The 17048-nt window shown below is 32.3% G+C and overlaps 1 protein-coding gene across 2 annotated transcripts in view; it reads left to right on the top strand.

The window, feature by feature from the left end:
* Positions 1–6381, top strand: part of LOC129746698 (coiled-coil domain-containing protein 170-like) — a 34212-nt gene extending 27831 nt beyond the window's left edge. Inside the window, exons 8-10 of one of the 2 annotated variants that reach the window (XM_055740549.1) lie at positions 5119–5256; positions 5331–5624; positions 5748–6381. In XM_055740549.1, the coding sequence (XP_055596524.1) occupies positions 5119–5256; positions 5331–5624; positions 5748–6155 (840 nt within the window). In that variant the 3' untranslated portion in view covers positions 6156–6381. The remainder of the gene's footprint in view (positions 1–5118; positions 5257–5330; positions 5625–5747) is intronic. The other variant, XM_055740550.1, reaches the window with a different exon arrangement.
* The last annotated feature ends 10667 nt before the right edge of the window (positions 6382–17048 follow it).

Genomic DNA, 17048 nt, shown 5'->3' with positions numbered 1-17048 from the left:
AAAGACTTCAAATTTCATAGAGTATTAGTTGAATAGTTGAACTTAATTGTGTGAAATGTTATGCAAAAATGTCAACCGAGAGAGAAATGGCAGCTTGTCAAAGTTGGAAGTGGGTGCGCAGCTTCGCGCGATTTCATTCTTTTTTGAACGCAACTGTATATAGATTTTTAAATGGATGAATCTAGTCTAAAACTGTGATGAATTTGAAATAATTCTAAAAAACAAAAATGCATTCTTATCTTTTTGTCGATTTTAAGTTTACAAAAATCAACAGTATTGTTTGCAAAAGTGAATTGCAATTGATTGATAGCAAACTAACCTGGAACGCGTTAGATTCATCATGTTTTGTTCTTATCATACTTTTTTTTATTTATTCAACTGAATACTCCAGTTTTTTTTAATTAAATTTATTAACCTTCCCATGCCGTTCGGGTCAATATGACCCGAAGCGCACATTTAAAATCTCTTTATCATAATTCCAATATACTGAAGAACTAGGAATTTTGACAGACCAAGTATGTTCTATGAAAATAATGATCAAATTAACGTCAAAAAATTGAAATTTGAGTTTTGAGAATCGGTTCATTGGGAAATGAAATACAGCTAAGCAAAGCAAAAATTGGATAACGTTTTTTTGAAGTTAGATTTTTTTCTACCGGAAGATCTGAGATAGCGGTCAAAACTTTCATTGGACCCCAACATATCTATACACTGTCGGATAGATGGATTCTTGACGATTTCAAATATCAATGAAACACTCAAATACAGAAAAGCTGTTAAAAGTTATAGAGCATTTAAAAAATAAAATTGATTTTTCGGACTTTTTACTTTCTGAACCAGTTTCTGATAACTTGGTAATACATATCGACTTTATTTTAAAATTTTGAGTAATAAGAACAAATTACCTACACAATGAATGTAATATCATCAAAATCGGTTAACAGTTACAGCCAGGAGAACGAAATCAAACTACAAGGCAAATTTCCCCGAAACGGATATTTTGCGAACGGCATGGGAAGGTTAATCAAACATTAATTTAAATTAAACTTAAATTAATGTTTAAAGATATCAGAATAAAAATCATAATTTCTACCATTTTATACCAGTGAAACTCTAGAAATCATAAGCTTGAATTAACCATAGAAAACCATAAAAACTAAAAAATTGCGATGCAAAAATATGATCTACAACCGTCGATGAAATTGAAATTTTTCTTGAAAAAAATAGTTTTTCATCTTTCATTCGTTTATTCAAAAATATCAACAGTATTTAAATTCTTATGCAAAAATGAATTGTAGATAATTGATGGAAAATTTTTCACCTTCAATATGAGAAAAATTATATTTATATATTTCGAATTATATATTTCGATGGAAATCAATCAAAGGATGTTGGACTGTTGTTATTCATGTATCTTTAAATTCTGTTAAATCAGAATAAGTTTTCCAAGATATAACACGGTGTGTTTCTAGAAAATGTTTAAAAGAAAAAAAACAGTAACTCTATTTTTTTCAGAAATTGAAAATTTAGGCTTTTCTGAGTCATTTCCAGGCAAAATTAAAATATTTGGTCGGCGAGTCCCCATACGATTTGTTTTTTTGAAGATTTATAGTCTATATTTATAAATTTTCAATCTGAAAAATTATTCCAGTGCAATGGAATTGCAATTTCTATCCTTAAAACTTATTTTTTTTATTTTTTTATTCTAGTTTTTGTCATTCTGAAACATAAAAATATTTCAACGCCTATTAATATTAGTGATTTCGACTAAAAAGTTTATTTTATATGAACATTTTATTTGAAATTTATTATTTGGAATATCCTTGTTATAATGGGTGATGTCCAAATGAAACCTAAATTTACATTCATATGTGTATATCTTGTAAAACTATTTCTGATTCAATGAAATTTTAAGATAAATGAATAAGAACAGTCTAACATCCTTTGATAGGTTTCCAAAGAAATATAAAAAAAAAATTTTTTTCAACCTTGTTTTTTGAATAAATTCCAAAATACTTGTATGCATAGAAATACGCATTTTAGAAAAAATATATGTTTAATACCACTCGTTTTAGTTTTTTTCAATATTTTTTACCTAAGATTAAAATTTAAACAAATCTCAGCAGACCAGTTTTCAAAAGAATTTAAAATACAAAATTTAGTTAAAAGTAAAAGTAATTGCACTGAAATCCGTACATCTTAGGCTTCAAAAAAATCAATTTCAAATTTCTTTTACTGATATTGAAGGTAAATAAATTTTCTTTCAATCATCTGAACTTCATTTTTGCGTAAGACTTTATACACTGTTTTTAATTTTCAATAAATGGATTAAAGATGAAAAAAAAAATTCAGGAGAAGTTTCAATTTCATCGACAGTTTTAGACCAGATTTAATTTTTTTTTTTAGTTTTAATGGATTTCTATGGTTAATTCAAAATTATGATTTCTAGAGGTTTTTACCACAACTGGTATAAAATTGAAGAAATTATGATTTTTTTCCTGTTACATTAATGCTTCATTGCTGTTTTTTTAAATAATAGAAAAGGACTGCAATGTTCAGTAGAAAAACTAAAATAAGTATGGGAAGAACAAAACATGATGAATCTAACGCGTTTCAGGCTAGTTCGCTGTCGATCATTTTCAATTCACTTTTGCCAACAATACTGTTGATTTTTGTAAATTTAAGATCGACAAATAGATAGAAATGCATTTTTTTGGGTAATTTCAAATTTATCACAGTTTTAGATTAGATGCATCCATTTAAAAAAAATCCTTAAAACTTCTAAATTCAATTTAAAATAAAGAAATACCAGAGATAATTGTAATAGTATAGTGGGTTGAGAACTGTAAGAGCTAGGATTATTTAACCTTAAAAGTAATGCTTGCTCTTTGAATAAAATGTGAGAATCACAGAGTACAGGAGAGTTACTAACAGCACTCAAAATAGAAATAAAATGACTTATAAAACACTCCAGCTTAATAATAATCATTTTATGAAAAGAAAATAACATGCAAAATTTGAGCAAGATTAATCAGTGATTAAACTGCTGAACTGTTTTGCATTGAGTCTGAAGTGCGAATGAGATTTTGGACATTTGACTCAGGAAAAGTATAAAAACTGAATTCTTATCACAAATTGTTTTTAACAAATCATTTACTTTTGAATATTGAATTCTTTTTCTATTTTTTAAAAGTTTAAATTAAGACAAACGTTTCTACTCCAGAGCGCAACACGATAAGCGTTATCACAAAAAAGTTATAGCAGTTTCTTGTATTAACTGATTTTCTTAATTCTTTTTAAATGAAATACTCTTCAGTGTTTCCACAAGCAGAATATATAAAGATAATGGATTCAAATAGATTCAAATTATTCCGAATAATTTTTAAAATTTCAAAAAATTTCACCCTCTCAGACTGCTGACAGGATTTGCTTGCTGTTTATAAATTTCAGGATTAAAAGATATTTTTATGCAATTTTCTTCGTTTTAATAGCTCTGTAACTAGTTTGAAATAATTTTTAAAATTTTTCAAAGTTTTCGATATGATTGTTGAGTTTAATTTAAAAATATTGAAAGTTAGAACTAAGGGAATAAACACCTCTGAAATTAAAAAACACTAGAAATATATGTATATTTAATAAAGATTTTAAATAGAAAATTTTGAAAAAAAAAATTTGTATGGGGGGTCACCGACCAAATATTTTAATTTCTGGTGAAAATGAACCGGGAAAAGCTCTACTTTCTTCCCGTACAAAAATTAGCGTTACTGTATTTTTTTTTTCTTTAAGTCCTTCTACGAAATACACCGTGATAAACATAGGAATATAAATTAAATTTACATTTGGATAACACCAATTTTAACGAGGATATTCTAAATAATAAATTTCAATCAAAATTTTCATATAATATAAGTTTTTCAATTCAAATCACTATTCTTTCTAGGCGTTGAAAATTTTTTATGTTTCAGAATGACAAAAACTTGAATTTTGATTTTGCCTGGAAATGAGTCAGAAAAGGCTAAATTTTCATTTTCTGAAAAAATAGAGTAACTGTTATTTTTCTGTTACACATCTTCTAGAAACACACCGTGAATAGAAATCGATAAATATATGTTAAAGCTTATCTTTTTTGCGTTCGTCAGAATCGCTTTTATACTATTTTACAATAATAGAGGATTTATGTTGATTGAAGATTGTTGGGGATGTTTTATTTTTTAAATTTATAGTATCGAGTTAGAAAAAAGTATATTTACTTTATTTAAATTATATCTTTATCCAATCATAAATTCGTACCAGCCTTTCGTGATTTTCAAGCGCAAGTTTGATTCATTACTTCTCATCTTTTAAGTTTTTTCGAAATACTTATGCATGTCTGAAGTTTCTCAAACCCGCATCCAAGTTTGACAATAATAACAAATACACGGAAATTAACAGAAAGTTCATTGCGAATGACCTCACTTGAAAACTTGCTTACGTCCTTACAACATTAGTGATGTAAATTTCCCTTTTCAATGTACGGGATTCTCGGCAACCATTTGTTAGCATTGCATTTTTAAACCTGTTTTTCTTCCATCTAAGGTTATTAAATTTAAAATCATTTGATTCGAAAATTAAATATCGTGTCATAATCAAAATCTTCAAATCGCTTGGGCAAACAGTAGTCAACAATAATACCTGGAAATTAACCAAAAACTATCCCTCCCAAACGCATTTTATATTTAAATATATGCAAACCATAGACAATTTTGTTGTTAAACATTCTATTTATTATTCCATTTATTCATTCAAGTTTTTGAAATTTTTATGGTGCAAGAATAGGATTTTTTTTAACTTATTATAATTGGCATCTCTGACTTAGTCGTGCCCGGAATACACGCTGTCACGAATTCAATTTTACATAAATTTTGAAACTAAAAGTGTTAATTACCGAAAAAAGGTGTTTATTACTTTGTGTGTTTTGTGAAACACTTGAATAAAACTTGGCACATTTCTTGAACCAATATTTATTACTGAGAAATGTATTTGTTGAAACGAATCAAAACAGAAACCATTTTGTTACATCTCACATGTCCATTTCATGACCATATCATATCCATATGTTTGCCGTGTCCATTTTTTTAGAGCACCACACTGTACAATCTGCAACGTAGAGTCCGAGTGCTGAGGGAACAGGTCCAGAGGCGGGATCTCCACCTGGAACTGCTGCGCCGGAAGATTGCCCTGCTAGAGGACAATGCTAGGGGCAGGGCTATGCTACAAGTAGATTTCGTGTTCCGACTATTTTTACTTTCTTCTTTTTAATTGTAGAGAACTCATATTTTCACCATTTTTAGACGGAACGTGATGAGGCAATGCATCGAGCCAAGAGAACTTCCAAAAGTGCCGAGAGAACTGCCCACCAGCTGGCCGACGTTAAGGCACAACTTTGTGAAGTTAAAGGTCAGCTCCAGGAAGCATCGGATTATAAGATTACTGCCCTGGAACGGGGAAGGAAGTGTGATGAGTTGCAGTCCCGACTTTGTGAGCTGGAAGGTGAACGGGAACGGCTGGTGTCTCAATTGGCCGCCTATAAGAATCGAGCACGGTCGGCAGCGGAAAATTCCCATGAACGAAGTCACACTATAACGGTGAGTTGTTTTTTTTCAGAATTGGTAGTTTTTTTTAGAATTAAGGTACCTATTTTTTATCCACAACTCTTTATTTTTATGTTGGCTAAGAAATTTGATAAAGGTTATTTTGTTGATTTTTAGCATCTTCGAGATGAGTTGTCCCGGATAAAAACCGAACTCTCAGACACCAATCATCGGCTGTCCCAGGTTCAAGCCTTTCGGTCTTCGGTGGCAAAACTGTTACACCTTAGAGATTGTGCAGATTCTGAGCTTCTTCACAAGCTTCAATCTATCGCCAGTGCCCATCATCGATGTACCTGTTTGGGCAATTCATCATCAGCCGGACGACCTTACGGATCTAGTTCGCCATTGGCCGGAAGTGACCATCACTGTTCCCGGTATGATGATCTGGGTCCACCGGGAAATAGCTCTTCGGGCTGCAGACCACTAAGCTCCAGTCCCGTCCATACCAGACGATATATCGATTCCGGCTTCAACGATCATGACCATCACTTTGACGATGATTTCGACTTTGGCAAGAAATATTGACGAAATCAGAAAAACTGCCTTTGAGAAAGTGCTTCGAGTTAACAACGGTAACATACCAGTTTCGAATCGGAAACATGTGGAAACAAAAATGTGTTCGTTTATATCAAAAATACCTACCCATAGCTAGATGTTTTATGGCAATCCAATGCTATAAGTTAGATGTTCGTCTGGTGGCGGCACCTAGCGGTCGATAGTTGAAACATGTACGTTACGGTTGTACAAAGTAGTAACGGTGAAATGTTGAATAAATATTTTGTTGGAAATAAAACTGAACAATTTATTTTATTTTGTTGGTTCTAAGACTGAGAATATAATTGGTTAAGGTTATAACTGGTAGCAGTTTTAACAAGTTCAATAACCAGTGCTGCTATTAATAAGAATAAATTCCTTTTTGATTCGTGTTCTAAAGAATGGGCGAGCAATGATAACTAATGAAATATGATATCCATAAAAATAAGATTTTTCAGATTTTATTGAATTACAAAAAAGCTTCACATTCCAACTTGCATCATCGTATTTGTTACGTTCATACTGACTTTATTTCAGAATTGAAGATTTGTATTCGTAACTTATGCCTTTGTTTTTAGTCTTTAAAGCACATTTTTTCACACATCTTTCAAAATTGTTCTATGCCATAGGTCGGCTCTTTGTATATGAAACTGCGGCTCGTTAGCTCACTGCGCAAATATTATATGTATATATTGTTGAATAAAAAAATATAAAATCGTGCTTTTTGAGTCATGTGACCTAGCACACGGATTTTAATAGGTCTAGTAATTTTTTTTAATTTTTCTTCGGTTGTAGGAAGTAGCGGAAAGGACTAAAGGGCAAAATAGCAATTTTAAGTCTAATTTAACAATTTTTTGCTTTTCATTGTGTCGAAGCATCAGCATAGAGATTAAGATTAATTTTTTTTCGTTTCGATTATAGTTGTTTTACCATCTTTATGGCATTCGCGACTTTATCAACGTTGCAGTTGGTGGATTGTTATTGAAAAACTTATCCGGTACAACTGTGTTCGATGTTTACTCTTGGGCTCGAACTCGCGGACATCGGCTCAGGAGACAACAGACTAGCCAACTGACTTGCCATATCACAACGTAACCCTCATCAAATTTCATATTTAAAGCACTTACAATTACCTTTTTGCCCGCTATGAAAATTGATCAGCTACAATTTCCAAAATAGTATTAGATATAATCGACCATTTCGAAAAATATTAACAAAACTCTGATGTGTAACAACATAAAAATGTTGAAAAATTCACCTCAATCCTATGCTAATTATTCCAATTTAAAACGATCTGTTAATGTTTCTGAATATAGATAACTCATTAGCATTCCAGATTGCCCGGATTTTCAATGAAAAATATAATAGATATCGAGGAAAAAGTGCGTTTTTTCCGGTTGTATTAACAATTTCACGAATTCTAAATTTTTAACTTGTTTTAGCAAAATAAATTCGCATTTACTTTTTGGAACTGTGAGATAAGATTTGAACGCCACTGTCTTGGTAAAAATATTTTTTCGCGTGTTTCAGTTTTTTTCTTGGCTTTTTATCGGAAATACCTAGATTTTTCAATGCCTGGATTTTCCTGGCCTGGAGACATACAGAAAAAAATAAGAAAGCTTACTCAATAAATAACGGTTTATAAAAGCAATAAATAAAAGCAATTCAAACATAAAATTCCAAAACTAAAATTGAGAATAACAAATAAGTTTGACAGCTTTCTAAACTCGATTCAGCATTGATCATGAATTAAAAATACAATTTTGAAAATCTATTTGGAAACTTTATCATAGGCTTAATACTTGTAATCAATTACTAAATTAACCTTTACACTCCGAAGCAGTTTTTTTATGATTAAATTGTATGTACCGTAAAACGGGGTAACATTGCTCACCGTGGTAACTTCGAACAACATAATTTTTTTCAACAAAATCATCAATAACTGAGTCTTACGTTAAAATATTTCAAATTGGGAAAAACTTGGTTTGTTTAAAAAAATTTCTAATGTTAGTAAAAATGTAATTTCAAAATCTTTAAATTTCTATTTTTTCAAAGGCTTGCAAACAAACAGCTTTCCTGATGAAATCAGAGCGTTTTGAAGCACCATGTTGATTCATGTGAGAGTTCAACTTTTTTCCATAGTATATGTATAGTTTTGGTGTAGTTTTTTTTTTTGAAGTAATTTTTTTAAATTTAAAAAATAGAGACATTTTGCAAGAGTAAGCCGGGAATCCTTTTCAAATGGTAAAGTTTCAAGGCAAAAAATTAAAGGGAATGGTGTGAGAGACTTGGGAGTTGATAGAAAGCAGAATTTAACTTTAAAACTCATTTAATTCATTGTCCATCTTTCGATTTTAATTGTTGTTCGTCCTTAAGACCACGATGTTGTTTTTTTTACCGCGAAGAAATCTTAACCAAGAAACACCGAAATTCAGCATTGTTATCTCAGAATTCAGTGGACCAAAAGTTACATATAAAGTATCTTTAAGCCACCGAAAGTGTTGTGTTCAATTTTGTAGAGTTTCATGATTAGTTTTATATCATTTGAGTTTATTCCAACACGCCTTAGCAACTAGCATTTGTAATTATTCTGAAGGTGTTTTTTTATCCTTTATGATCAAGAAAAAACTCGTTAAAACCGTCAAAATAGAGACTGATCAATATGTTACCCCAAAACATCAAATTCTAAACAAAGACGAAATTGATTTTTATATCAAATTAAAAGTAGTCTTATAAATATCTGCAACCATGTTTAACGTTCATAGGAGTCCAGTACTGGTTTTGAAAATATGAAACATGCCACATCCCCTTTAACAGAAACAAAAATAATCGAGAAATTAGTGATCAATCTGACCCCGGATTACGGTAGGGGAGAATGAGGATACTTGATCCCTGGGGATACTTGATTTCTTAGCTATATCTCGAAACTGGAATGTCTTACAAAGATCAAATGTTCTTGGAAAATGTGCCAAATGGAACAAAACAGCAATGGTTGAAGCTCAAAAAATTTTAACAAAATAAGTTTTTGGGTTATTGAATTTTGTTTGAAAAATTTCACAAAATGTGACTTAAAGATTTTTTTTTTCATTATTTTAAAATGTTCCTAACATGAAATATTATAACAAAAATATTTATTCCAATACATCAATCTTTCGAGTGTAAAATGAACTTCAAAATACAATATTTTCAAAGCGATGGAAAACTCCCAACTTTTTTCAGAAAAAGTTTTCTAAATTGTTGATTTTGGGTACAATTGATCCCTTATATATGGGTACAAATGATCCCGGTATATTCTTCTTCTCAATGGATCGTGGTCATTGCTGATTACGAGATTACTAATATTTATCCAATAGCTAATATTCATCCATCAATTATCTGAAGAAAAGGGATAAATTAATTGATTTTCTCTTGTTTAGAAAAAAATGCGTCCGTAAGTATGCAATGTCATACGGGTTGAGAATAAGCTATAGAATTTTTTTTCTGACAATTATAGATTGTGAAATTGGGGCAAACATGACCAAAATAGTCAATTAACATTCTATCTTGGGGTTTTATTTGATTTTTTCTATGGATTAGGGTTTCCTGAATAAAGGATCAAGTCTCCCCTAACTTAAAAAATATCGCAATTTTTTTACTCCCACGAAAATGCTTCTAGTTCATCTACGGTTTCAAGTATCGTTCAAATTTTAGGAGCATAGAAACTTGAAGTTACACGCTGTCAGAAAATGTAAAAGAGTGCGAGTTGCTAAAGTTTTCCAAAAAGATATGGTGAAAATAAGAAAAAGGGATCAAGTATCCCCACTCTCCTCTACTGTTTCTTATTCATTTGTCACGAACTTTCAAAGAAGGCTACAATATCATATTAGTGTAGATTTCAACTGGTCAAACCATATATTTTTTCCAGTAATCTAAATTTAACTTCAGTAAGCATTGATTTAGGATTTGTATGTTCAGAATTAAATTCTTCATTCAATTGGACGCACAATACAGGAAAATCACATATGAAATACAACGAAATTTTTGAATTTCCTCTCGATGTCATGAATTTCGAAACTTTTTCCAGTTGTCAGGAGAAAAAAGTTTAAAAGATTAAAATTTTCTGTTACATATATTCCAGTAGAATTTTCACCTTATACCTTTGGATTTTGGAAAGGATTTGCTATATCTGGGGAATGCATAAAAAAATTGATAATTTAAAAAATATTTCCCTTTACTCTGTAATTTTATAAGCTCTTCTTTGCCGAAGAAATTATAAATAATCTGCCTATGATCAGCAGAGAATCCATGTACATAATGGTAATAAGAAACAAATTTAAAAGAAATATCCATGAAAGAAAAACACTCAAATGGTTTTAAAGTTATTTTCGAACAATCAATGTTCATTGATCATTTATATAAACTTTTTAAATTAAAAAAAAAAAATCTTTTATGTGGCTCTTTCAAACACAGAAGTTTGAAAATTTGTAGTTTTTGGCTCTTCAGATTCATGTTCTATGCCTGTGTGAATCATAAGTTTTGTAATCTAAATGACCAAATAAGAAGTTTGGCTGCTGGTTACGTAGTTTTTATTTGGAATAGGTAAGTCTGTAGTTTTAAGCTTTTTCAATTTTATAACTTTTGCATTTTTATGTCCAGTATTGTATATCTTATTCTGTCAAAACATGTAGATGTTTCAAATTAGGTCAAAATCTCATAAAAAATAAAAATTGTTCATGTTTTGCTGTATTTACCATTGATTTTCACTTCTACTTCTCCAATTGCATGATGTTTTTTAATATAATAAATAATTTTGTAATGACAATTTTCAGGAAAATTCAAAACGGCTCGAGTTATGTATGGGAACCCTAGAATTAAACGTTTCAAAATTTATCACGGTAAATCTTCTTGCCATGTTTGAATCATGAGTTATGACTTAACCGAATTCGATGAAAATCACTTGATAGTTGTTTGAATTTGGATCTTTCAGTAATGGTTTTTACATTCGCCTCACTTTTTAAAACAAATTGAGAAGTCTTTCAATGTTATGAAAATCCTTTTGATATTGAAACTTGTTTGTGTTCTATATTTAATGAAACTCCTTCATTAATTGTTCAAGCTATGTTCAATTTTAACTAATTTTGTAAAGAACATTACTGTTTTAAAAGGGGCAAGAAATTCAGTTCAATAAATGAGCTGGTTATGTTGAACATCTTTTGTGTGAATTTTTAAGGAAATCAATCGGGAATGTCGTATGTTACCTCCAATTTCAACAACCCTCCTGCTTTTAAAAAAGAAATGCAAGAAAACATTTGCTACGTCCAATTTTACTTGTGTACCAACTTCAAGGAAATCAGTTCAAACCTTTCAAGTTGTGTCTTATTTGCATAGATTCTGTATATTTCTCATCCGAGTCTGTTAGAGTGAATGTTTGTTTACTCGCTAACTGTCAGCTACTCAGTTCAGAGTGACGGATACTCAGTTGTCGCCAAAACCGCACCTACTCGGATCTGACTAAACGGCCTTTACTCAGAACTGACTAAATGCCCTATTCGCGACAACTGAGTAGCGGTTACTCAGAATGCGCGAATAATTTTGAAACGGGTTTTCACCAGTTTGTCGTGGTAGAATTATTAAAACAAGCAAGATTATCAAGAGAAATGATATATTTGAATGATTTGAATGAGTAACAAGTCAAAATATTGTTCATAAACATCTTTTTTAAAAAACAATGTTGTGTATTTGAATCTTTTCACATTTTGATCATAGTCGGATTTTCATAACATACGCCTGTACCAATTTAACCATAACGGATTGCCTTGAACTGCTGCTCGTCCTTAGCAGTTTTTTTGGTCTTCTTTAGGTTCCGCTTGACAATAGCCCAGTATTTCTCAATTGGGCGGAGCTCTGGCGTATTGGGAGGGTTCTTGTCCTTGGGAACCACCTGCACGTTGCTGGCAGCGTACCACTCCATGGCCTTTTTACCGTAATAGCAAGATGCCAAATCCGGCCAAAATAGGACGGAACAACCGTGTTTCTTCAGGAAAGGCAGCAGACGTTTATTCAAACACTCTTTCACGTAAATTTCTTGGTTGACAGTCCCGGAAACTATGAAAATGTTGCTTTTCAAGCCACAGGTATAGATGGCTTGCCAAACCAGATATTTCTTCGTGAACTTTGACAGTTTCATGTTCTTGAAATTATCTGCTACCTTTCCCCTTCCATTTGCCGTATAAAACTCCTGTCCTGGAAAATGCTTGTAGTCGGCTTTGAAGTAGGTTTCGTCGTCCTTTACCAAGCAGTCAAACTTCGTCAGCATCCCGTGAACAGCCTCCGGGATCGCGCTTTGGCCGTCGTATTTTGTTTATCATCGCAATTTGGAGTCACTACCTTCTTGTAAGTTGATAGTCCGGCTCGTTTTTTTTGGCTCGATGCACGGTTGTAGACGATACACCCAGCTTATTTGCGGCATCTCAGAGAGAGAAGTTAGGGTTTCGCTTGAAACTACCGGCAACTCTCTTTGTCGTCTCAGTGGCTTCCGGTTTTCGATTTCCCCCCGATCCAGACTTCCTGGCTGTCGACAAACGTTCCCCAAACACTTTAATTACATTTGTAACGGTGGATTTGGCAACTTTTAGCGATTTTGCCAGCTTTGCGTGCGAGAAGCTCGGATTTTCGCGATGCGCGAGCAAAATTTTGATACGCTGCTCTTCTTCCTTGGACGGCATTTTGACAACTGAAGAGTGAATTCCAAAATCAAAATAGAAGCAACATTCTACACACACACGTGTAGGATCTAATAATGCTAATACATGACAAATTAAGTAATTCTTGTAGTTTATCTACATTCAGTGTTTCGACATCAAAGAACGCAAAGAACACTCTCTCATATGACACACATTCAATAATTTCAAGAGAGAGATATCACGAAACGATTTAGTTTTGAGAGAGTCTTGAGAACAAACGAAAAGAAAGCAAGTTCTCAAGGCAGTCAGAAAACTGTTCTTGTCGCGAACGGAAGTTCTCTTTTAAACTTAGTTTGAAATAAGGTAGTAACAAAAAGTAATTAACAAAATTGAATTTTAGTGAAAGAAATTCACTACAACACGCACCTTCAAAATGAGGGGTGTTCAGGTTTTTTTAATGCAAAATTGAAAGAGATACGTCAACTTGATATTGACCAAATCTCGACTGTATCACCCTTTATGCATTAAAACCTTATTCAGATATCAAAGCGTAGCGTTTTTTATCGATTACACTTCTTTGTATTCAAAACTTTTCAGTTTTTTTTTTGTTGATTTGTATTAAGTTAAGTTTAATTTTTGAAGATTAAACATTCATTCAGGTCAAGATATATTCAAGGCATTCCGAAATTTTCCAAGAACAGTTATTCTGCACGATTTTTTTAATATTGATTTTTCAATATTTCATTTATGCGGCAAAAAAAGTTCTCAAAAACATTATACTTATTCTTAAACAATTACTTTTGTATTCTTCTTAAATTGCAAAATTTAATTTTATTGAAGATTTACTTTGAAACATTGAAATTATCAGCATATTCTGCCCCACATTTAAATTGCAAATCATTTGTGTACTTGGTAAGGAGAATTTTTTGAATACTTCAAAGCGGCACGAAAGAGCGCTCATTTGCCTCCATCAATGAACCGAAAACAGTGAAATGTACTAACCTAATAACAATAATAAATCTATATTAATTACCTCCAATGAAGTTAATTATGTATATGCTTAGCCAGTGAGTGGTCAGCCAAATGCCAATGCCAGATTTACATCGACTTGACCATGGCTGATTTACCGCTGTTTAGAAAAATAAATAAAACGTAAACAAAGCCAACAAGGCAGACAGCCATTAATCCGAACCTGTCCGAGCCATTAGCCGAAAGTGCAATTGCAAAATAATAAAACACCCCTCGCTCAAGTGCGCTGGCTTGTCGCAAATGACCTTTTCACTTTCGGGCCAAATTGGAGACGAATGGAGAAATTCACTTTCTTTGCGTGATGCAGTTCGATTCGCCATTACAACAACTTTGAGTAACCGGCATTTCGGTGGATGAATTGAAGAAAATTGACCCCATCGGCCCCCTTCCAATCCATTTCGGTTGACAGACGGTTGTGATCCTTTTGGCCATTCGGAACGGTCTTTTTACACGGTATCGGTTCCATATTGCTAAAAGAAACCGGATTGGATTCGGTGCAAAAGACGATGATTGTCCCAAGATTGGAGTGCGATGAAGATTTTCTCGACAAGTGATTTATGCATCGAGCTTCGAGACGATTGTGCGGAATGATGCAGGTTGAATGAGCTATGTGTAATTGAAGCTTGCGCTAACTGAACTCAAGTTTTATAATCGTTTAAAAGATATTATACTTTCTATTCATAGGAGGGATAACTACCAATAGTTAGTGTAAAACTTGCATTAATAAAAATTCAAATAAATCATTCTTCAGAAATCTAGAAGAGTGCTTCACAAAAAGTGCTTCAAAAACAATAGTGATTTGAAAATCTTCAACAAGATCAATATAGTTTGATATTCTTGTAAATAATGTTCATCAACTATGACTCTGCTGAGACAAAAAATTTCAATGGAAATAACTTAACTGACCAGAACAAAAATTTACAATAGTTTTTGTTGTTTCAATAATGTGATAAATGAGATTTAGTTTCATAAATGCATTTTTTTGGGTTTTAAAATTGCTTCTTGTATTTTTAGCCTTAAAATAGTTTGGAATGTTTTGAAATACTAAATCAAGCTAAAAATTTAGAAAAAAAAATCATCGATACTAAGTATAATGGGCTACGTACTTAGTTTTTGAGATGATTAATTTTATTTACTTAGCTGAACGAGCTTTCAACTAAGCAATAAGCCAATATCCAACGCTAATAAGTCAACCGTTATTGCCTGACAGCCACGTGCAATGAACGACACTGCCGAATAATGTCTGTCTTCCAAATGTATCTTATTTATTAGCAAATCGTGTCGATGTTCTGGACAATAAACTTTGGGTCGTCCCTGGGATCAGAAAAATGGGAGCCATGTATGGCATTGGTTTAAAGTCGAACCTTCTTCTTAGCCAGTCTCAGCCACATTCTTCTTGAGAGCAAACCCCATGGCTGGTCCGAAAAATTTATGGAAGCAAATAACCGGTGCCTGAAATATTCAAAGGTTGTTATCCTTTTGGCAATTTACATCCAATATGCATCTGGCTGGATTTTCAGGCCCCCTCGCTCGAGCATGATATGCCCATTGGAAACCGGTAGCCCTCAATGGAAAACATAAATCGAAAGATTTGGAATAACAGCTTTATATTCGAAACAAATCCAGAGTGCCTGTTGTCGATTGTAAATTTGTGAAGTGCTTAAGATGCAGCAACGAATGAAAATATATTTCCCCAGGTTCGATCAAAACGAAGTGATGATTTTGGGTTGTATAAAATGTATAATCTGATCGATATATTTTGGTGATTCCAGAAGAATATTGAGCTGTCCTTAAAAATTTACTGAACCGATAAAAATCATCAAAACGGTTTATGATCTTACATTGAAGGATCAACTTCATTATCACCCATTTAAGAATAACATTGATCAGGTAGTTTTGAACTCCAAAAGGAACAAAGTTTTATCAATAAATCACAGAGTATCTAGAAGGAACAACTTTGCACCATTATTGGCAAACTGGAACTTTCCCCTTTCATTTAAGCCCATCCCTGTTTAAAAAACTTGTCTAACCCTTTAATCAATCCAATTCCACATTTCACCTTAAACTGTACTCTCTCATTAGAAGGTGATAACTAAGGATAGAATTAACATTAGAATTCCTAATCTTCTTCTGTTGGTTCTCATAACTGTGTAGGGTAAATGCACCCGACCTTGGCACCTAAGGCATGGTTGACAAGTTTTTTGCAACATTAGATACAGCGTTTTTTAGACACCTCAGATTGTTTCAGAATATTTGTGAATATGAATCAATGCATTGGTTTATGTAAGACAACAAAACCTTCATCAACCTTCATCAGGTGGACCGATTTAGAAATTAATTATGTTCGAGAGTCTCTGGGACTTTCTCTTTTTTTATTGATATCAAAATCCTTTGATGGAATCAAACTGAAAAACATTTAAGCTAATCTTTTATAATGAACACTTTAACAAATTTCTCCAATATGTGTACAGTTATGTACTTCCCAGACAACCAGAAGTCGTATGTTATTTAACAGATGATATCGTATAGAATGTTATTTAAATTCATTTTCGTATATCTGCACCTACAATGTGCGGCTCATGCATATCCTTTATCGTATTTAAAAGCATTGCATGATTTTATTACGACAATACAATCCAATTTAAGAATATGTGTGCTAATGTACCTATATGGCCTCCAAAATGATACGTATGTACTGGTTTTGCTGCATTATATACGATATGTTTACACGTACATATGTATATTTTCACGTATATTTGTGTTGCAAATTCAAAATACCCACCAACTGATTGTCTGGGTTATGCTGTATTGATAAAATCTGAATAAAGTAGGGTTGCCATCCGTCCCGCAAAAGCGAGACATGTCCTGCTTTTTTGGCTAATGTTCCGCCGTCCTGCTTTTTACTCAAAATGTATCGCCTTTTTTCAACAAAGTTTTCAATTGAAAAATCAAATTTTCCAACGTTTGATTTATTTTGCTTCATCAAAACTGCACATCACACAAAAAAGTTGCTTGCTTTTTCTTTGATCCCTTATTTTTTTGAGAATGATCTTTTAAATTTTTTCTTTGCAATTCCTATTATTGTCACATTTCAACCAATCAAACATGACATTGCATTTAAAGTTGTAAGCAAAACTGGTTTTAATTGAATTAATGTCATTTGTTAAGCATTTTTTCTTTGTCAAGCTCCATT

Source organism: Uranotaenia lowii, chromosome 2, assembly GCF_029784155.1.
Source record: "Uranotaenia lowii strain MFRU-FL chromosome 2, ASM2978415v1, whole genome shotgun sequence".
Taxonomy (NCBI): Eukaryota; Metazoa; Arthropoda; class Insecta; order Diptera; family Culicidae; genus Uranotaenia; species Uranotaenia lowii.
This window is presented reverse-complemented; position numbering and strand designations above follow the sequence as displayed.